The 22,034-nt window shown below is 32.8% G+C and overlaps 3 protein-coding genes across 5 annotated transcripts; 1 reads left to right on the top strand and 2 right to left on the bottom strand.

The window, feature by feature from the left end:
• Positions 1 to 1,189: 1,189 nt before the first annotated feature.
• LOC125827005 (uncharacterized) lies at positions 1,190 to 9,536 on the bottom strand. Of its 2 annotated transcripts, none has more exons than XM_049506362.1 (6): positions 9,233 to 9,536; positions 7,791 to 8,849; positions 7,273 to 7,467; positions 7,037 to 7,191; positions 5,345 to 5,455; positions 1,190 to 1,464 (listed from the first exon to the last, which is right to left on the bottom strand). In XM_049506362.1, the coding sequence occupies exons 1-6, from the start codon at positions 9,401 to 9,403 to the stop codon at positions 1,419 to 1,421; spliced, it is 1,737 nt and encodes a 578-aa protein (XP_049362319.1). In that variant the 5' UTR covers positions 9,404 to 9,536; the 3' UTR covers positions 1,190 to 1,418. The 2 variants fall into 2 exon arrangements, with proteins under 2 accessions (XP_049362319.1, XP_049362320.1); XM_049506363.1 differs by having other exon boundaries at positions 7,037 to 7,170.
• A 3,055-nt stretch (positions 9,537 to 12,591) lies between these two features.
• On the top strand, positions 12,592 to 16,514 carry LOC125827021 (uncharacterized). 2 transcript variants are annotated; one of them, XM_049506379.1, is made up of 6 exons: positions 12,592 to 12,653; positions 12,870 to 12,943; positions 13,037 to 13,106; positions 14,086 to 14,195; positions 14,727 to 14,841; positions 16,262 to 16,514. In XM_049506379.1, exons 2-6 carry the CDS (start codon positions 12,883 to 12,885, stop codon positions 16,344 to 16,346), a joined length of 441 nt encoding a protein of 146 aa, XP_049362336.1. In that variant the 5' UTR covers positions 12,592 to 12,653; positions 12,870 to 12,882; the 3' UTR covers positions 16,347 to 16,514. The 2 variants fall into 2 exon arrangements, with proteins under 2 accessions (XP_049362336.1, XP_049362337.1); XM_049506380.1 differs by lacking the exon at positions 13,037 to 13,106 and having other exon boundaries at positions 14,091 to 14,195.
• A 127-nt stretch (positions 16,515 to 16,641) lies between these two features.
• On the bottom strand, positions 16,642 to 21,539 carry LOC125826334 (pectin acetylesterase 8-like). The gene is made up of 12 exons (XM_049505643.1): positions 21,411 to 21,539; positions 20,965 to 21,047; positions 20,172 to 20,301; positions 19,590 to 19,669; positions 19,395 to 19,481; positions 18,366 to 18,490; positions 18,167 to 18,227; positions 18,023 to 18,076; positions 17,517 to 17,594; positions 17,300 to 17,405; positions 16,906 to 17,051; positions 16,642 to 16,734 (listed from the first exon to the last, which is right to left on the bottom strand). The coding sequence occupies exons 1-12, from the start codon at positions 21,517 to 21,519 to the stop codon at positions 16,642 to 16,644; spliced, it is 1,152 nt and encodes a 383-aa protein (XP_049361600.1). The 5' UTR covers positions 21,520 to 21,539.
• Positions 21,540 to 22,034: the final 495 nt, after the last annotated feature.

The raw sequence follows: 22,034 nt of genomic DNA, 5'->3' as shown, positions 1-22,034 counted from the left end.
ATGTTTTCTTCTGGCAATCCCATCCATACTTCAATTCCCTTGCCATCAGCACTATCCATAAAATGAAATCCACATGGACATTTTACAGAATTAATCCAAATAGGCTTACCCCATCCAAAATCACCTTCATAAAAACCAATTTTACACCAACTAATAAAACCAGCAATTCCCACTTCATTTCCTCTACTTGTACACAATTCAAGAATTGAGTTTAAGTAATCTATGTACTCATTTTTCTCATGAATTCTTCTTATATATCCATCTTCTACCTTTCCTTAATGATTCTTGGACTTTTTCCACCAACTTTTTGTAATCCATTTTCCCTTCTTCAACTTCCCATTTGGCCATTGTTGGATAAATTAGATCGCCAATGCAATTTGTGGGGAAATTTGGATTCATTCTCTTCCTCAAGTTAACTGATACCATTAGTATGTAACCTTTTTTTTGTCCTTTCATGTTGGTATAATTGATGACCATAGGAAGGCTGATAGAGCCTCAACACGAATGGCACAATGTTCCTCAACAGGGCAACTCTGTGTTAATGACCATATGGAATCATTGTTAACATAGGATTATTTCCAAGATATATTAGTGGAAAAATCCTAGTAACGACAACGATGAATCCATTGATTTCTTGATCATTTTCTTGATTGACTTTGGCCCATGTTTTGACAAAAGTACAAAGTGTGGATGCATCACCAATTAAATGCCAAACACACACAAATGGAAATTCCTTCACAAGGGAACTTACTCAATTTTGAACTCCTAGCAAAACTTGTTCACTTGGTTCTTTAGATCTATCATGACGTTGGTATGGAAGCAATTGACAAAAAAATTCAATTTTTGGGTCGTTGACAATGTTGGACAAGGTAATGTTACTAACATTTGCTTCAAGAAAATCGACCCCTTCATCGTTGCTGCGTTGCATTCGATTGTGTATACATCTTTTATTCTACCAGCTAAAGGGTACATGTAAGTGTTGCTCTTAATGAAGTAAAGTAATTTGATCCTCTCGTAACTTCCATTATCTATATACCAATTTAGGAATATAAAAAGATGCTTCTCAATCGTGAATTGGGTTTCCCGTAGTAACCACCAGCACATTATTTGAAAAATCTGTAGCTCATTTCTTACCCCATATGGAAACGTTGCCCAGATCATTTGGTATGTCACAAGTAGTTGATCCATCTTTACTGGGAAACTATAGGTTTCTATCACAAATGAATATTGTAAAGGAAGACAATTACAACAAAAGAGATGGATAACTGCATTGAAACAGGACCAAACTCTCAAACTGTGCATAATCAAGTGTATCGAAGAAAGTTTCAGGACATGTGAAGTTACTCCTGGCGCCAACTCTTCTTGCAACACTATCAAGGGGATCCATAATACAAAACAGGATATCCAGGAAAGCAACATCAAACATTCCCTTGGCAGATATCACCTCTACATAATGGGCATACCCTACATAAAATGAACAATTTTAACTCCAGTTTCATTTAGCAGAAGATAATTTTTCGCCAAAACCAAAAAGATAATTATCACAAGACAAGATTGTAATCACTCTTATTGCTTTCAGAGATTAATTAAAAAACTAGTGACCACAGATTGCAGGGTACAGATATCATGTTGCAGGCACTTCAGGAACTATACATCCTGTCCAAGTCTAAGTTTTTGGGGGGTAAGCAATCTTCATGGGCTACTCTAATTTCTTTTCCTGGTAAGACGATCAAATTTCCATTTATGATCCTCAACGAAGCCTTCAGCTTTAGATGAATATTTATGAGGCACAAAGTCATTATCATTGAACGCAAGATTTGTCTGAATATTACCATGTTTCTTTGTGAGATCTAGCTTGATAAAACATCCAGAGGCACAACAAGTACATGGTCAATGACCTTCCATACTTGATGACATACATTATCTTTACCCTTTTTAAAAGAATAATTTTGAGAACCCTTATCATTCTCTTGTTTATTTTTATCACTGTGAATTCCGCCTCTTACCACATCTGTAGCCACGACCACTAATTATTTCGTCTATTCTCACAATTATCATGTACAACTACATTCACTTAAGGGAATGAACATCCAGTGGAACAACTTCATGATTTTTCGTTAACGAATTGCTCTGCTCAACCACAAGTAGGCATGTGATTAACTAAGAGTATTTCTTAAAACCTTTTTTGTGATATTGCTATTGTAGCAGCATACGTGAAAGCATGAAAAGTAAAAAAGGTTTTCTCACAATTTCTACTGCATGTCTTAGAGATTCTATCAGTTGAGTGGAAACAGTATGACACATTCAAGATATTTTACCATCATCTTCAAATTGAACTCTGCATAAGTTCTAAGAAACAGGATATGTTTTGGATTTTGTCTTTGACATAGTTTCTTGTAATTGGTAATTTCTTAATTAAGAGATATTAGTAGGTGTATACAATCAACAATATCCACTCCTTTCTTAGGAGTCCGGAGCCAAAAGGGCAAAAATGGTTGGCCCAAAATTCCAGAAGGGCAAACAAATCACGGAAGAAACCAAAGGAGTAAAGGTGTAGGGGGCCCATGCACCTTACCCCTTACGTTGTTAACCAACAAAAGGAACGCGCACAGACACATTGGCCTAGTAAAGTGCACTGACACCTGCACCTTGCAATAGAGGAAAATATTTTATAGTTGATCAACTCATTTTTTTTTGTATTCTTAACATAAAAAGTGAGATCATCCTAACCTCAAAATGAACCCGAAAAAATTCATAACTTTCTACTATTGAAACACCTAGCTTGTCCGAATATTTAACTTCTCTATTTGTTGGAGTCTTAACCGAAGTACTCTTAAAAATATCTTCATCTTTTTCGTTGTTAACATGCTTGTTATCTTCAACAACAACCATTACTTTAGCCTGTCCTAGGAGGACGTAAATTCATTATTAACATGGCATGTGTTAGCCTTGTACATTCTTAACTTCTTCGCCTTGTAACAAAAGACATAACATGATTGTTTCCATCAAAATGATTTTGCTGTAACTTGGATATCTTATTTTCAAAAAGGAACTTTCCATTAATACTCGTGCTAAAACCTTTCGAGTAGCATCTAACATAAGTAATTATTAATGTAGATTTCATAGCAAAAAAATAATAATGAGTTAGTAATAAAGAAAATGTGGTAGGAACATCTAATGTGAATAGAAATCTAATTATATGATGAATTTGCAAGTGAAAGTAGTATATATAGAAAAATCAATAGGTATAAGGTGCATGAGCCTTATTAGGCGCATGAGTTCATGTGCTTTAGGAGTATTTTTATATTTTTTTACTTTGAAAGTGTTGATTTGATTCAATCCATTATTTTTGAACAATGGCTATTGTAAATTTCAAATATGTAATTATCAATATTTAAATATTATAAATTATCTTGTGAAAATAAAATAATATTGAGATCACTTATCGGATACCATAAAAATAATTCAATGTCGTTGAATTATTTTTAAAACTTTGCTATCAATGTTATATTAATGATAATGATGTTATGACAATTTATATTTGAATCAATATTGCAAAGATTCAAAACCAGAGGAAAAGAACAAAATCTTAAAGTAAAGTGTATGAGCCCATGCGCCTTACTTTATGGCTTTGTCCTCGAATCTTTGTTGTGTTGATTTAATTCAACACTGCAAAGTTTTAAAAATAATTCATATTAGAGTCCGAAGTCTAATATAATTCGAAGTCAAATATAATCTTTTTTTAAACCTTGCGGTGTTTAATCAAATCAACACTGCAAAGATTCACCGTACAAAACCCTAAAGTAAGGTGCATAGGCTCAAGCACATGAACCCATGTGCCTTACTTGAAGGTTATGTTCTTTTCCTCCGATCTTGAATCTTTGTAGTGTTGATTCAAATCAACACTGCAAAGTTTTAAAAATAATATAAATTGTCATGTCATATTATCATTATCACTAATATAACATTGATGGCAAAGTACAACAATTTTAATAAATTTCAAATATATAATTATCAAAATCATTATCAAAATAAATAATTAGTTATTTTTCTATTATTAAATAAAATATTATAAATTATCATGTACTATGAAATTCAATTAATATTGAGACCAGTTATCGAATACCATAAAGACAATTTGAAGTCTAATATAAATTATTTTTAAAACTTTGCAACCCTTACTTAGGGTTTTGTTTTTTTCCTCCGGTCTTAAATCTTTATAGTGTTGATTTGATTCAACAGTGCAAAGGCACAGGTGTCAATGCGCCTTACAAGGCCAGTGTGTCAATGCGCATTACAAGGCCGGTGTGTCAGTGCGCCTTACAGGGCCGGTGTGTCAGTGCGCCTTACAATGCCGGTGTGCCAGTGCGCCTTACAAGGCCGGTGTGCTAGTGCGCCTTACAAGGCCGGTGTGTCAGTGCACCTTCCTTTTGTCAATTAACACCTTTAACAACGTAAGGGGTAAGGCGCATGGTCCCCTTGCGCCTTTACCCATTTGGTTTCTTCTGCGATTTGTTTGCCCTTTCGAAATTTTGGGCCAATTTTTTTGCCCTTTTGGCTTTGGACTTTTCTTAGGTGTGTTGTTAGGTTTAACAAACTTCTTATAATAAAAAATATCTTGGTTGGATGTATAACATGATATCAAGTTATCAACCTACAATAATCATAGTGTGTTGTTATTCCATAGGTTGTACACAAAGATCTTTCTCAAAATTTCTCTCCAACTATACTAAGACCATGGAAGAGTAGCTTTCTAAGAAGAAACCTTGAGGAGGGGCTTGTAATAAACTCTAATTTCGTCTTTTTCCAGATAAGAGTGGTCTCTGAGCCAGTTTAAGTGCACCTTGACTAGTCCACTGAGTCCTGATATCTCTCACATGTACAGAGACCGATTATCTCTATCGGTTATGCCTTAGACGATAAGAAAAAATCACCTAGTGCTTTTATCTAGGTTGGAATTTGAACCGGGGTCTCCAAAGTTTTCACCCACTTCATGGACCACTAAGCAACACCCTAGGGTGTTGATGAACTCTGATTTCAAAAGTGATACTTTTGCTTTAGTATGGTAGCAAAGGCGATGGAAAGATTGAGGCAGAAGGGTACTAACCAGGGAAACACCCTAAACTGGTTAAGAAACAAGTCCTAAACAGATTCCATCTAATCAAATCATATTCAAGTACATTTTTGTACATCTCTTTGCCAAGTATCATGATAAGAGGAAAGGCTAGATTGAAGTTTGTAACTTCAGTCTACAGGAAAATTGGATGAAACAAATAGATGAGAAGCCTCTGAATTTTGAAATTGACTGAAAGATATCAGCACAAAGCAAAAGGGGAAAGTATACCTGTGAACTTCTTTGAGCCATTTGTCAACACAAGTCCTGTGAAATTCATGATGGCAAGGCAGTGTTCGTAACATATCTCCTTCCTCGTACTCAACCAGACAAATGTAACATCTGTCAAAATAAAGCCAAATAGTTTACATGAAGGAAATAAGGCCATATCTAGCTAACAAGACCACCTAACGAATCAATTTTTTGACTAAGAATGAAAGAAAGAAAAGGAAAAATTTAAATACTCTGCATATAGAATTAGATAATAAACAAAATATGAAAGAGTTTTAACATAAAGAACCCAACCATGTTATATTTACTCCCAGACAACCAGTAATGATTATTTTAACTTAGTCCAGGATGGCATAACCAAATAGATTATTTCTAGGTTTAAATCCTATGCTAGCAGCAGATTGAGCATGAAAAAAGACCACTACTTTCACCTACAACTCTTTAAAACTTCTATTTCAGAATAAATTAATGAAAGTACAAGTGACAGCAAAATACTAGTAAAGAAGACCCTTAAGATTATTGGTACTTCGTTGCAAATGCTTTGGAGTTGAGAGGTTTCCCAGTATCTTAAATTATTTTCTTTCTTTTTTTAGAATCATTGCATTCTCACGGTGTTTGACTGTTTGTGTTGGTATCATCAAATATACAAGGACACATCTTTCTTCTAGGGTTAGAGATACAATTATATGAATTATATAGTTCGGAACAGTATGCCAAAGCACTATTCTTGCAGGTGTACGTGCTTGCATTTCAGACAAAGCAAACTCTCCATGCTGAAAAGAAACAGAATACAATGGTAGAAATCCTAGCTGAAGCAAAGATCTGCTCATTAAATGGCTCTAAATCTTCTTATTCCAATATAACTAATGCCAAGTGAGCTGGCTAGTTTGGTTTATTTGATATGCCTCGCATAATTCAAATTCCACACTGAGCAAAAAAAATCAGATCCTCTCACATATTGGAAAATCAGAAAATAAAGATACGTCAAGCTTATCTTTCACAACATTCATCAACATTCTTCAATCAGTATTCTATAACAAACCTTTAGATACATCTATATTCACCTTCGTTCAGAGGAAGAAAGATTTTCATTTTGGGATTTGCCGAATGCAGTATAGAAGGAACTAAAGAGGGTTAAGCAAGACTCATCTGGCCATTGAGCCTATTTTCATTGGTCATAATGTTTCCTTTTCCAGAGGACTACTAATTAATCATGCTAGTAAGAAGTGCTACTCTTTTTCAGTGATTTTCCTTCAATCTCTGAGTATCTTCTAGCTATTTTTTTATCAGACAAGTTGAACTTTTAGTTATTTAGCAACCAGAGATGCAATTGCAGGAGCTCCTATACGTTCCTTTTTCTCCGATCCAAAATTCAAGGAGCTTACAAAATCCAAAAACATAGCTGCAATATTTAATTACAATGGTTGCACCAAGCAAAAAGTACCTCTTTTAGCTACTTTCCCCCTAAAATTTTGCATAACGTTTTGGAAATTCATTTACATTTACTTCCAAAAAGTGCTATATCAATATTAACAACTCTCTCAGAAAGAATACAAAACTATAAATGGTGCAAGAAGAAAAGGAACCAATGAAACAAAAACATAGCATTGTTAGATTGCTTGGAACCAAATAACATACATAATAAATCTTAAAGGTGCAATAATCTGGCAAAAAGTAAAATGTTCTACTCACTGTGTAACTTCGTCATTCGAACTCCTACGAAATTTGTTGTATGATTTGACAGGTAGGGATTCAACAACTTCATTGGGTGCTGGAACAGATCCAATTGAGGATACAGAAGGCTGGGATGATAATACAACTGATTGCTGATGAATTTCATCCAGAACCTAAAATGAGTATCCAAGTTCAACTCGTACTGATGATTAAAAGGTAGATGTTGATGAAGTAAAACAGATTGGTAACATTACCTCGAATAAAGCTTCTGCCAGCATAACAATTCTTGAGATGCTTGCCCTGGCACTACTGTCACTATCTAAGTTAGCTCCTTGGCTACTGATACGACATGTACAGTGACCTGTTCGATGCTGACCAGATAAAACACAAGACCTCTCATGTCCAGAATGGTTCTCAAAGCGCCTTCCCAGTCGTTGAAGGGCATAGACCTAAAAAGTTGACCAATATGTCCTTGTCAAGAAAGTCATGTCTTGTCTCAAAACTATACATGATTAGAGGGACTGTACATATATATGCTTTTCAAGCACATTCAGATTACTATTCTGTTTGAAAAAGTAATACCAAATGATATATCTTTTTTAAGAATTATTTTGGAAGTAATGACCAACGAGTTCCACCAAACACGTGACACACAGGATTAGAAGTATTGCATTCATGTTTAAAGCAAAACACACTATTACCCTCTTGCTTATATGGGGTTGTCATATAACCTAAATGTAAGCACAATGAAATTAGGCAGATATTTACAGACCTGAGATCTTATTCTTCTTCGCCGCTCTAGCCAATTTGACCTATGCTCCAGAAGATCATGATATCTTGTTTCTCTTCCTCTTGGGCTCTCAACTGCATAATATTGGCTCCCATACAAGGAGGTAGAGGCACCAGATGATGCAAAGCCAGAAGTATTTGATAGAATTAAGTCATTCCCTTCGGATGCTACCGAACTTAATTCACCACCTAAATTCTGTCTCATACTATTCTCACTAGCATGCCCAGTTTCCGTTTCCCGTTGAAAGGAACAAACATCAGGAAATGATGATCTTCGAACAACCCTATCGCGAAGTCTACCAACACTCAGGGTTCTGCTGATACTGATGTTCCTTTCAGTAGGTTCGCGAGCTGCACTCCTTCTGTCAGAAACTCTTGTCTCGAAACCGTCAGTATAATTATTATTTCTTGGAGAAAATAAATTAACAGTACACTCTACTCTAGTATCATGTCTGTCACCTGACAAACCTCTTCTGGAAGTAGGATGTGGCTCATCCGTGAAATTATCAGAGAAGTTAGCAGTTGAAGGAGTGAATACTAAGTTATTAGAAGTAACATCTTCAGAGCATTGGCTAGGAGACTGATTGCTGAAACAACTAGGAAGGAAGTCACAATTCTGTGGCCTTTCATTTCTGTCAGTGAATCTACCTGACGAACTTGAGCGCCGAAGCTCATCCTCATTAATTGAAGTAGCAAACCTCTGTGAAGATGCAAAAAGGGACCTTGCTGACCCTAAACTGTTTGCTCTGCTCAGCCGGAAGCTCATGTTTCCAGGACGAAAATTGAACCGGGGGAGAAAACGACCAGAAAGATTCGATGATCTAGATGATGAAGCTCGAGAAGAAGCATCACCTTTCCTAGCAATTGTATCAGATAAGCGTGATTCATCCCAATCATCAATCTCAATATTGGAGGCTACACATGTTTCATCATGCTTCTTAATTTTAACCTTTCCAAACCATTCGGCTTTTCTTCCTCCTGATTTAGTCTCACTCAAACAAGCACCACTACCCTCATTTCGTTTCGTTTGAGTTTCCAAAGCCTGAAATACAAGTTTATGAATCAAAAACGTTATCACATATGGCAAAAGTTTAGTAGTTTATGTACAATTTTTTCAAAGCACTAACCATTGTAGAGCCAAAAGTACAACAATGAAAGCACAATGAACAACCTCTACGCATGCCTATAGATGCAGAACTAGAAAAATACCAATCTATTGTCCATTAGCACTAAACTAAACCACTAAAAAACAAATATACATGGAAAACCAGTTAGTACAAAATTGCGTTTCATAATGTGCCTAAAATATATTGTGAAAGAACATTTTTCCAGATCACTAACATATTGTAGGTCATTATAAAGCCAAACAAACACAATGTAGCATGATCAAAGCTGCAGAATGCTAGAAAAACATATAAAACAAACCTGTGCTGCTTCATTTTCAGAATCGCGAGATCCGAGACAGGCGGACTGAAAAACTTTACTTCGAGTGGATCGAGATCTCCGAACGACCACCGATGATGAACATGAAGCCGCCGGAGATGACGGTGGCAGCGGTGAATTAACTGCATTATTCTTGCTACTACTCGAACCCATTTCAAGTAGAAAAAGTGTAGATCCAAATGAGGAGTTTCAGATCCAGTAATTTGAATGTAATAGTTGGATTTTGATTATTTTATACAAATTTATTGCGTATAATTTTCATTTTCATGGATTAGTGCAGTGAGAGAGTAGTGGGGTAGGGTGGTGGGGGTGGGGAAAAGAGAAGTATATGGGCGTTATTTGTGGCAGAATTTGGGGATTCAAATTCAAGCTTGGTCGGGACGCTGCCGTTTAACGGTATATACATGTTTTTGTGTTGCCCTTTTTGGCTGTGTATGTGTTGCTGGCATTGTAGTAATAGCGCGAATTCAAATGCAACTACTCTGTCTTGTGTGTGGCGTGATAACGCTCTTTTTTAGGATTTTAGAATGATTGTTCTCTATCTTTTTGGATTTTGGTAGATTTTCTTACTCTTTCATCTCAATTTAAAGTATTTTAGTTTAATTAAATGTGAAATTTAAGAAAGATTTTTAAATTAGATAGAATGTTAGAATTGAAAAACTTATTAAGTAGATGTTTGAATATACAATTTCATTTCGTGATTTGAAATCATCAGATGAAATTAATATTTGGACACGTGATTTCAAATCTTGAGATAAAATTCTTCAAAAAAAAATTGATTTGGAAATTTTATATCACGATTTCATATTTTTGATATACAAAATATTTGTCAAAAAAATCAATAGTTTTATATCTACATAATTTCTTGCATAAAAACTAAATGAGTGATGAAATATTCTTAGAAAATTAATATGATGATACAGTACTACAATTCAATTTTACCTTTTTATTGAAACTAAAGTTCAATCAATAAATGTTGTATTTTTTAAAAATTACTTTGTGATAATGTATTTGTTATGAACTTTTACTTATTTGGTAAGATTGTATTAAAAAGTTGGGATAATTTTGATAGTTTTCATAACTTATAGGGATTTATATTTCTAAGTAAAAAAATAGAACTTAAAAATCCAAATTGCACGTTTAAACAAAACTTCAAATTCATCTCATATGATTTTCATATCATGATTTCATCTCACATGGTCAAATGATCCTAAATATAAAAAGTGGCATTTCTTTGGGGACAAATCAAAACGAAAAAAGGAACTTAAATTGAGACAAAAAAAAAGTAATTGTTTACTAAAAAGAAAAAATAATTTGAGAAAATGTGATTCTTTTTTCCCAATAATATCTTTCACAATCTCAAAACAAAAGATATAAACTTGAGATATATATTTATTTTTCTCATTTCAAAACAATTACACTAACCAAATTGCAATTTCATTGATCTTATCATCAAAGAGTGAAGTTGTGGTTCCAAATGACACACAAATAACTTTGGTAGTACTTGTTTGTCTAACCAAATCAATGACTTGTGTCATTGTTGGTAGGCCCTGAGATTGTACTATGATTAAATGGGCCAAGTGCCCAATGCTTTTTTTGCATTTATTGATTTGTTCCTTGAAAAGCAAATCAAGAAAAAGACCTCCAAAACTTTTGACGTGTTATAAATCTCGTTGAAATAAAATCTACTATACTTGTGTGTTTGGATTGACAATTTTATCAAACTTGAAACTAAAGCAACTTTCGATCGATGGGAGGTCATTTGTCATATCCACATCGATAGCGAAAGGCCTCCTTAGAGCCTAGTGTAGACTTATATATATGTATAAAAATAATATTTGGTTATATGAAAAATTAAACTATTTCACATTAACACTAAACAAAGTGTAGTGGTTTAATTTAGCAATTGCACTATTCAAAATAATTTTGCAATCAACTGGGTGGAGGGCTCTACTTAATTCATCTAGAAGTGAATATAAAATTTAAACTTATAAAATTTCTTAAATACTAAATTAATTGTACTATAAAAATTACAAGTTTAATTATAAGATTTGTTAAAAGTTTAATAAATATTTACACATAAATTTACTCTTCGCCTGAAAAATACTGAATTCAAATGAACACATTGAAAAGTGTCTGGCCAACAACCTAATAAATATCCATTCATTCACTGGACAAGGAAAGCTGTGATCAAGTTGGCTTTTAATGAACAAAAAAATTGCAAATATTATTCATATATGTGTTTATTATAGCTTTAGGAAAGTTGTCAATTTATTAACACTCATCTAATTATATTATGAATAAAATTTATGAGTAGTATATACAACACTTACAATTCCTAATGTATAATGACAATAAGATAAATTTATGGGTGAAATTTCCAACGGTAATACTTGCAATAAATAATTCAATCCCAAAAGTATAAAGAAATCTATAATGGGATAATTTCATGGGTGATCCTTGAGAAAATAATGATGTAATTTCATAGGTGATATAAGAAAATAATACGATAATTTTATGAGTGAATTATATTTTTTAAAATTTTTAAATACGTAGATGACTCTTCAAGAATTTTTTATAGAATTATTTTGGAATTTGAACCAAAGCTACGTGAAAATGACTCTTAGTTGCTTTCAAATAAGCGGACCAAAAAGTGGGGCATTCTATTTTGACGCTCCCATTTAACCTATAGTCAATTTGCAAAAAAATAATTATTTGATGGTTATTCTAGACAAAGTTCAGGTAAAACAACACAATTGAAGTATGATACTTGAAGCAAAGTCTATCAAAATGGTAAAAGAAATAATGTCAACAACCGATTCAATTTTAACAGAGTAAATTAAAGCATCATCTAAAATCATCATTGTTACAAGCATAAACAAGTGAATTTTGAATATAAAAGGCAAATTTAAATTACGTGAATATTATTGAAAATTCTTTGAAACATGAGTAAGAATAAACATTACTAGTTCAATTTTTTTTTAAATATTAATATTGAACATCTATGTCCAAAACTTCAAACAAATATACAAAGTTTAGCTTTATCAAATTAAATTTGTGAAGCATAGGTCGAAAGTTTACATGTACACGCATTACCAAACTCATTTGCAAATATTTTGAAGATATTAACCACTTACAAAATGAAAAAAGAAACAAAGTTTTCCAGATTATTTTACTTTAAAAAATATATATTTCATATAAGAAAATCATAACATTTTTTTTTTTCAAATATTGGTAAATTGTAACCTTGGTCTACTATGGTTAAATGTACGAAAACGTTGTGAGCAAACCGATTATTTGTGCACTTGAGCCATTTTCATCCCAATTACAACTCTGCTGGAATTTCGCCATTTTTGCTATTTTTGGTGCTCTACTGAAATTGCTATATCCAAGTTTCGAGCAGGTATATTTGTTTTTGAATCAGAAATTAGTTCGTCTGTTTTATACTGAGGAAAGTTGTTTGTGCCCATCTCCTGTTTGATGAAATTCCTCTGAGAACCTCTTCTATCTGTCTATGCATGTATCTTTTTGGTGGTGAATTGCTTTCATTTATGTCTTTTATCTGCATAAAGTTTCTCTAGTGTAAATGATTTGGAGGTGAGTGTGTTGTTTCTTGCAGGCAGAGCAATATAATGGAGTGGGCATTTGTGCATAAAATCTGGGAAAAATCGATTTCGAGCAATGTTGGTTCAGGTCTGTGAATGTAACATTGCTGAAGAAGAATCATGTGTTCTTTTTTTACTTTAACATGTATAATTCAGCTGAGATGGGTTCTGCCATTTTCAGGTCAACCATTGAAGGCTGCTTTACTTTTAAATTACGACCCTAATGCCCCTTCTCGTCTGATGTCTACCATGTAAGGGAAAATGTGGAAATACCATTTATAGCTCTTATCTTTTCTGTCAATGTATGTCTTGAGGTAGCTAAACTGGTTATTTAGAACAATGCAATTGCTTTTTTCTAGTAATAATTTTTTTTCATAAGCATAATAAGTTCCAAAAGGAATTCCTTGGCCAAAGAGGGCTCTTATCTTGCCCTAACTTACGTGACTGTTGATCAAACCCTTTTGCCTCAGTTCAAATACCACCAGTACTTTGATAAAAGTGATCTTTTTTTCTTCTTTTACTATAACAAATGGTCTTGTCCACTTCAGTATAAGCAACTTGACTTGTCATTCTTGGGGTTTCTTTTTGATCATCTTTCCTTGAGACTTGAGATTTTACTGTAGTTTTAGAAGAGAAGCTGTACAATCATTCTCCTTGTTCTGATCCTGGAAGCCTACACATGGTTAAAGATCTTGCTTTAGGGGTATCCACAACAAAATGCTGAATAATCAAAGTTCAAGTGTCATTTTCTTGTCCTATACTTCAGAGTTGACAATCTTTGGGTGCAGTAAGTACTGGCTTTCTACGGGTCCTTTTCGATTAGTAAAAGATGTACTTATTGACAGTAAGAAGACCCAGTACCCAAGCTTTGTACATTAACACTGATTGCTTTTTCAAAGTTCGATAAATCTGGACATATATGAACATCACAAGTGCTCCAAAAATAAACCAAGTATGGTGCTCTGTATTTGTAGGAAGGTTCTTCAGCTTTCAACTTTTATAGCTGCACTCCGAAAACAACCAATGATTTAGTTGTGAAGTAACATAAGAAACTTTACATACTTTCCTCTAATATGGGACGAGAAGATTAGATAAGAAGCAAAGAAAGAAAAAGTTCTTTCTAGAGACTTTATAGTAGTGTCACTATGTGCAAAACTGTTTTTTTTTTCCGCTTTCTTCTGTGCTTCTGGAAAATGGTGTAGGTTTAAAGGCTTGTGTTTATGCATGTAGTGCAGAGCAAGAAGGTATAATGGCAGATCCAACCGAAATGTGTGAACTCATCAGCTTTGTTAAGAGAAACAAACTGCAGAAGGAGAGCTTTGTCATTGGACAAAATCAATGTGAGTTTATTGCTGTTTACAAATAAAAATTAATCATGCTTGAACTTTGGGTTGTGGGAAGGATTTTATCTTTACTTGTCATCTGAACTGTATGCCCATTTGTGGTTTTCCAAAATTCTGAAGCTTGGAGCTGGCACTTTGGTTTAAATGTGTAGAGATAGTGATGGGGTACCTACATTCATGTTCGTACTTTGCCTCTTGCACGTGTGATATTGAGGAGTAAATGCAATATACCTATCTTTTCTTAATAATAGTTTTTGTGGTGGCTGCGTGCTGGGCTGCTTATAGGATTTGACAGCATTGTTTGTGCACTCAGTCATAATGCCAAGCAAAACACCAACTGTCACGCCTGGTTACTTTTTTATTCTTATTGTTATTGCAGTTCTTTAGAAAGGATTACTAAAATCAGAACTATCACAGTTTTTTTTTCATATAAAAAATCTATCTCAATTTTTTTTTTTAAGAACAGCTGGTTTGCTTTCTTGAAAATAAACACCGCTTAAAAGCTAGCTTTGTCATTTTTGTCGACAGATCTTGTAACATCAATTCATGAGAGTTGGTTCTGTGCAAGAAGTATGAGTACTTCAAAACCTGCTGGTGAAGGTGCTATTCTGATGCAGACAGGGGCATTCTTCTTGATTGGATTGTAAGTATTTCCATACTTAGGTTACAGTAGTCCAATCTGCTCCCACCATTCCATTAGACCCAAAGTAATGATAATGCATGTATAATCCTGGCCAAATTCTAGTCTGTATTCTAGAAGTCACATTGTCATGGAAACAAAGTGGGAAGGGCTAGTATACTGGGTAGTATTTCCAATATTCATCGGGTAATTCAGCACAACTATCTATGGTGTAGTGACTAATCGAAATGCTTTGGAACATATCATGATTCTTTCGATTTTGATTCATGAAAGAAGATACTTGTTCATTATTGACAAAGTTTCTATGTAGGACTTGGTATAGTTTAAAGAAATACATTTATAAATAACAATAAGATTCATTCAAATTCTTCTTTTGATTGTTAAGATTCCATAAAATTCCCTCATAGCCCTTTGTTGATCGTTTCTTAAATTCATTCAAGATGTTCCTAAGTTTAAGGTCTTTGGAGAATCAATTTGTTTGGTCTTCTCTTACATGTATATATATTCGGATGGCTGTCCCTCTTTAATCCATCTCAGTACTTCAAATATTCATTTATTGGAGCTCTTTTAGTCACATTTTAAAAGAAGCATAAAGTTAACTAAATGCGACGGTGTTAATTCTCACAAAGATACAAGTTTGGTTCCATTGGCTTCTCCATCCTCTCTTGGTTCGCAACTCTCCATCGAGCTAAGTAATTGTTCACTGTTTTGATCTCGAAAGGCCTACAAAATATGCTCAAAGTTTCTATTATTTCGTTCCCTCGTTGTTGGGTTATATCCCTCTTTCTACTTATCAAAAAATAAATAAAAAGCCCCTCTTTCGTCATTCATCAATGGAACTCTGAGGCATTGATGTTCATTAGTTGGATGGTAGTTGAAGTTTATTCTATGGTTATGTTTGAGTTTAACCGGGCCTGTCTGGTTTAGGATTGAGTTTGGATGTGTAAGTCTCTCGGAAAACTATCCAATCCTAAGGATGTGGGTTGGAGTCACCAAGGGAGCAAAAAAGGTGGGAGCTCATAGGGAGGGTTAATAAAAATTGTTGCACTTCTTCTCAGCTAGCTAGACGATGACATTTCTCTATTATCCTTTGCTACTCATTGATGATGCTTTTTGGTATACGAGGGATTTTACGTTGTTTGGATTCTTTAAAACTAAATTAGATTGTGGGGCACATGAACCTCTTGTCTTAACTACATTAGCTTTGAGTCTTTTCTCTATTGAATTTAAAGCACTTATTAGGTCTAGTAAATGAGGGTCTTATGTGCTCAGGTCCAAAATCAAAGTTTGCTCTTGAAGTCTGTCATTCCCCATTTTAACAGAAAACTTGCAGCCTGCACAGTTTTGTAGTGACTAGTCTAAACATGCTTACTTGAAATTGGGATTCGACTCACTGGAACCATGAATTTACTTGATTATACAGGTATGATGGCTCGATTGGTTCAGCATCTCGTGCAATGGTAGTTCTTGATCAGTTTTCATGGCAACTTAATCGAAGAAATCATTGATTGCTTCTTATATATGTCATTCAAAATATGTTACATAGATCCATGATCTCTGCATCTGAATGGATAGGACTTTTTTTTTGTTGAATCAGTATTTCTTGAGCTGCAAAGTTGTATCACCTCAACTAGTTCATGTCTTCATGGCATTTGTGATTTAACAGACATAAAAATTCTATGATGATGATACAATCCCATTGATTCAAAGAAGTTTTCTTTCTTCCTATATCACAATCCCCTCTATAAAATCTCATAGAAAAAGACATAATTATATATGTTGTAAACTAATTATGTGACTGGCTTAACCACATGTTTTGTCACAAGGATAAGGGCAATCAATCTGTCGAAACTGATTTCTCTCCAAAACCCAATCTCCTACTGCTTCAGCTATTGTCTGTAACAAAGAAAAACGAGTAGTTTACGCTTTAGTACAAATTAAACAAAATTATATAGGAAAATAAACAAAATATATTTTCTCAAAAGTTTTTTTTTATTTAAAAAAAAGCATTTTTGGGCCTTCTAAAAGCTTGTCCAAATAGACCATAAATCTACTAAATAGCTTTACCTTGTTGAATAATCTAGGTGAATTGGGACCAAACCAACTAGCTTGTTTTTGAGTTTGGCAATGTGCAAAGCAAGAGTTGATGTAATATCCTCTTGTTGAAGATGGCCCTAGACCTTCCAATGCCTTTAAAAAGTTCAATCTGAAACCTAAAATAATTGTCCAAAAATTACTACTTAAAACAAATTCAGTCAAATATTGTTTGGAGAAACAATTAAGTCATTTCCGTGTGTCTTATAGAAATACCATTAGAATAGACGGTTTACATCACTCTTTGGGGTGCAACCTTCTCCAAATCCTGCTTTCGCAGGATGCTTTTTGCACAAGGCTATCTAGGAAAATAAAAAATAAATTGATGAATATATAACGAATCGAAAAATTTGAAAATATTATTGACCTTGAAGAACTTTGAGTTGATCTGGTGTACAAGTTTTTATATTAGCTCCACAGCTATTCCATGCACCCTTAGGATCGGTACCACGTGGCACCAAAATGTTCCTTACCTTAATTTAAAGTAAATATATATAAAATTCAGGAAAAAATCTAATAATATGTAAAGGAAAAAAAGGAAAAAAAATAATGTGAAACATATTTGAAAAATATAATAAACTGACCTGCCAACCATCATATGCTGAATTTATAATGAAAAGTGGTTTTTGAATTTGTTGAGCCACATTTTGAGGGAAAAAGCACTGCACCATTTAAATTAAAAAATAATAATCTTAGATTTGGAATTTCATTAATTTGTTTGTTAATTCGTAATATATGTAATTACCTTGAGGAATTAATCTCCAAAATTTAAAATAATTATTGGTAAAATTTGTTATTGCCACAGAGGAATTAGTAAACAAGATCCTATAATGTTGTTGAACGAAAAATTAGTTCTTGATATTATTTTTTTCATGACAAGGAACCAACAGTGCTATCCTTATTCTAGTGTAAATTAGTATGCAAATCACATAGGAGAGATAATCATAGTGCACAAGTTTCGTACGAAGAGCTTGATTAAGAAAAGATGCAGGGGTTCGAACTTGAGAATCCTTATTTGAGAGATCCCCTACTCAACTAACTCAATTACCCTGCAAATATTAGTTCTTGATATATATTATATTACACTTACCAAACCTGGTTCCAACTTTGAAGTACATGATGGAGGCAAATTCTTGTCCGAGCCCTAAAATTCAAAATATAAAATAAAATATAAGAGCAAAAAATACATTTTTCAAAATTATAGACAATGAAAAAGTGGGAAAATAAAACATACATGTAAAGTGACAACATCATTGAAGAATTGTTGAATAAATGGTTTCCCTGAAATATCCTCTCTGGAATATATACAGATTAAACTGTTAATAGTATGAAGAATTAAATCGATAAAAGGTAGGAGTAATAACTATGAACATAAATTTTTGAGAATTTAATTACCAAAAATAAAAGAATAATGAGAAAAAAAGAATACTTACATGTTAACAAAATAGCCAGCGTCTGAAAAACATTTAACTTTAACACTATTTGGTAATAAAATTCTGAAATTGTCACAATGCAAAATTGTTGTCAATCCTCCTGCTGAACATCCAGAGAGTATAGCCTACCAATTTATAACTATTGAAGTCAATAACATTAAAAATAAAAGAGCAATTTTCACATATAGCAAACACAAAATTCATATTTATATACTATAGCAAAGTTTGCATAATTACGCTCCATAGCAAACATATATATGTATAATTCGCTATACATATACAAAAAAAATAGTTGTATAATTCGCTATACATATACAAAGAAAGCAGTTGTATAATTCGCTATACATATACAAAAGAAAGCAATTGTATACAAAAGATCAATTGTATAATCTGTGTATGTATAAAACGAGAAAGAGAGAAAGGCAAAAGAAAACTGGGCAGGGAAATATTTGTATTGTATAATTATAAGTGTATAGGACGAAGATATATGTAATTGCATGTGTATATACAATTTTCTCTCGCTTTATACAAACAGAAGCGTAATTTATACATTTCGTTTCTGTTTGTATAAGCGAGAGAGGCGAGGGTGGCGAGCGAGATTTGGGAGAGTGGCGAGCGAGATCTGGGAGAGGGGAACGAAAATATATGTATCTATACAATTTCCTCTTGCTTTATACAAACACAAACACATTTTATACATTTGTGTTTATATAAAAGCAAGAGAGGCGAGCGAGACTGCCACCAAACGAGAGTGGCGAGCGAGACTGCCACCAAACGAGAGTGGCGAGCGAGATTCCACCAAGGAGAGTGGCGAAAATAGCAACAGTTTACTATAGGGTACAATTAAATCAAAGTATATTTATAACATTTAATTTGAATTAATAATTTGCTATTATATATAATTTTTCCAAAATAAAATATATTTATTTATTATGACGTGTTAAAAATAACTTTAATATAAACATCGAATATTTTTCTGCAGAGAGCCTATATATATATAAGTAAAAAGTTGAATGTGATCATACGTACATTTTCAGATTTATTCATTCCTTGGGCCAATAATTCCTCCATAATAGCTTTGAATATCCTTGCCCCTCTATAATGAAGTCCAGTACCCTGTCAAATTTTGGAGTTATAATTAGAAAAACAAAATTTTAATTATTATAATTACTGGTACTAATTAACAAATTAAGAGCTCTGAAGAATATACTTAATGTAACTTACAGGATCAACTGCTTCAACATCTCCTGTAAAGGATCCTCCATCACAATATCTAACAAAAACTCTATTCCAATTGTAAATTTCTACAAATTGCAAAAACACCAAAGTTGTATTAATGAAAGAGATTTTTATATTGTATATCCGTTCATCAAAATAATAATTTTTTTTTTGTATATTAATGTATAATACAACAACAATCACCCAATATAATTCCACGAGTGGGATCTAGAAAGGGTAAAAAGTACACAAATCATTTTACCTGTGAAGAAAAAAGGACTATTTTCGAAAGGTTATCGTTAATGTATAATTGTGTATTTTTCTAATATTCGGCTAGTAAATGTAATTATTTTTATATATCAATGGATCAACCAAATGTGTAACTTGCCCTTAATCAAACTAAGCTTCATATATACATAAAAGAAGGAAATCTTAGTAGTTCAGTTATTTGGCTACCTGAACTTTCACCATGTCGGTGAGGTTCGATGCCCATCTTGTATTCCCCTCACTAGCCCTTTTCCTATACCCAATTAAAATAAAAAATATTAATAAATGTGAAATGAATCAAAAATTAAATTAGAAGATTACCTGGATTAAATTTCTGTTCATTACTCAACATCCCAGAGAAATAAACTTGGTTTTCCATTTTTGCACTAGAGCCATACTTGCTATTCTTCCTCAGAAGACATTGTGCAACATTTTGGCACCATCCACCTCCCTTAAATATCCAAAATTTAACATTTAATTAATAATTAAGTTGCTATTCTAAGATAGAAGAAATGCACAAGAATATGAGTGTGTTTAATCCGAAGAAATATATATATATATATATATATATATATATATATATATATTTTTTTTTTTAAATGTCTGAAAAACATATTCTCTTGAAAAACAAACTTATTGAAAATAAGGAAAATGACTTTCTAATGGAAATAGAAAAAACAAGTTGCATAAATGACGACATCCTAAAGTTTATTGTTTTGACCCACCCCTGGACCGTCCCACTCGCTTCACCCCCAAACCTCCACTCAAGTACTTAAGATATTACTCTAAATAATTCTAGAAAGTTCTACTAAATATCTAAATTTAGACATTTAGTTATACCTTCAAAAATCATCTTTATTTTTTCACACACTCCCCATCCCTATCTGCCTCCATAACATTTTGCTAATAATATATAAATACTCTTGTAATAATAGTTGTTTGCTTATGAAATCCACTTTCTAATAAATCATCTTCCTTGATTTTAAGTACACTTTTATTTAATAAATCTATCTCAAGGATGGAGATTTGGTTTTGGAAAATATAAAGTTTTTTCATTATTATTGAAATAAATTCCATAAAGATAAACTGAGTTTTAGAAAATACCAAAACTAACCTCAACTGATATTACCCAATTATTCACTCCTGTACCTGATCCTCTATCAAGATGATATGCTGGTGGACTTCCATCCAAACAAACTAGCATAATAAACACAACATTCATAATAAATAAACAAATAAATAAATACATATGTGCGTGTGCACGTTTTTATATGTATACACACAATAGAGAAGTGTCAACAAATAATTCGAACAGATAGATTGAAAAATAGATATAAATAAATAGATAGAACGAATAGTTGTTTGTGTTTTTGTTCACCCCCATGTGTGTACACATACATACACAAATCGAGAAACGTCCTAAAGTGTAAAAAACATTCGATTTTTTTTATATTTATTTTTAACCCAAAGTACAAACACATGAATCGAGAAACATTCTTCAGCCAAGCCGAAAAAATAAGAAGAAAAAATAAATGGAATTAAAAGAGAGTAGAAAATCACCAGCTCCTTTTGCAACAGCAGTTTGAAGTATAGTGAGATTAACAAGGGAACTTTCTGTTGTAACAAAATTCAGCAAATAAACAAAAAAGAACAAAAAATTGGTCACCATTCTTCTATTTTTAATTTCTCTTAATAAATAATATTGCTAATTATGGGCAGAAGAAATACACACATATATAGAGAGAGTGTGTGCTTTTTCTACAAAGAAACTGATTTTATATCAAGTAATAAATCTTTATTTGACCAAAAAATATCAAGTAATAAAGTGTAATAAACTAAAGCCATAAATGGAATATTTGTGAATTGCGATTCTTGACAGTGAATTAAAGGGGAATTAAATTCATGATTATACCAAAATAATTTCTCTTTTTACTTGTCTAATTTTGACTTTTTATTAGTTATTTTTTTACAAATCAATAAAAGAAAATATTTGTTACCTATTATACCCTCAATTTATTTAGAGAGTTAATGTTTTTGAAAAAGGTAAAACCTCTTTAATGAGTAAAATGATTTTGGAATTCTGTCAATTAATAGGGATTAAGTGGTAAACTTAAAAAAAAGGTGATAAACTTATTATGTCAATTATTATTTTCTTAATAAGTGTGCTAAGTAAAAAAAAGAACA

The sequence above is a fragment of the Solanum verrucosum genome, unplaced genomic scaffold (assembly GCF_900185275.1).
Source record: "Solanum verrucosum unplaced genomic scaffold, falcon-dt-bn FXZP01000060.1, whole genome shotgun sequence".
NCBI classification, from domain to species: domain Eukaryota; kingdom Viridiplantae; phylum Streptophyta; class Magnoliopsida; order Solanales; family Solanaceae; genus Solanum; species Solanum verrucosum.
This window is presented reverse-complemented; position numbering and strand designations above follow the sequence as displayed.

Coding starts and splice junctions, on each gene's coding strand:
- LOC125827005 (XM_049506362.1), bottom strand. CDS start 9,403: ATGGGTTCGAGTAGTAGCAAGAATAATGCAGTTAATTCACCGCTGCCA. Junction 7,468..7,790: donor GAAGAAGAATAAGATCTCAG/GTCTGTAAATAT, acceptor TCAACTTTTTAG/GTCTATGCCCTTCAACGACT. Junction 5,456..7,036: donor TCGAATGACGAAGTTACACA/GTGAGTAGAACA, acceptor TTATTTTGACAG/ATGTTACATTTGTCTGGTTG.
- LOC125827021 (XM_049506379.1), top strand. CDS start 12,883: ATGGAGTGGGCATTTGTGCATAAAATCTGGGAAAAATCGATTTCGAGC. Junction 12,944..13,036: donor TTCGAGCAATGTTGGTTCAG/GTCTGTGAATGT, acceptor TGCCATTTTCAG/GTCAACCATTGAAGGCTGCT. Junction 13,107..14,085: donor TCTCGTCTGATGTCTACCAT/GTAAGGGAAAAT, acceptor TTATGCATGTAG/TGCAGAGCAAGAAGGTATAA.
- LOC125826334 (XM_049505643.1), bottom strand. CDS start 21,519: ATGGTGACCAATTTTTTGTTCTTTTTTGTTTATTTGCTGAATTTTGTT. Junction 21,048..21,410: donor TGCTGTTGCAAAAGGAGCTG/GTGATTTTCTAC, acceptor TTATTATGCTAG/TTTGTTTGGATGGAAGTCCA. Junction 18,491..19,394: donor GAATGAATAAATCTGAAAAT/GTACGTATGATC, acceptor ATAAATTGGTAG/GCTATACTCTCTGGATGTTC.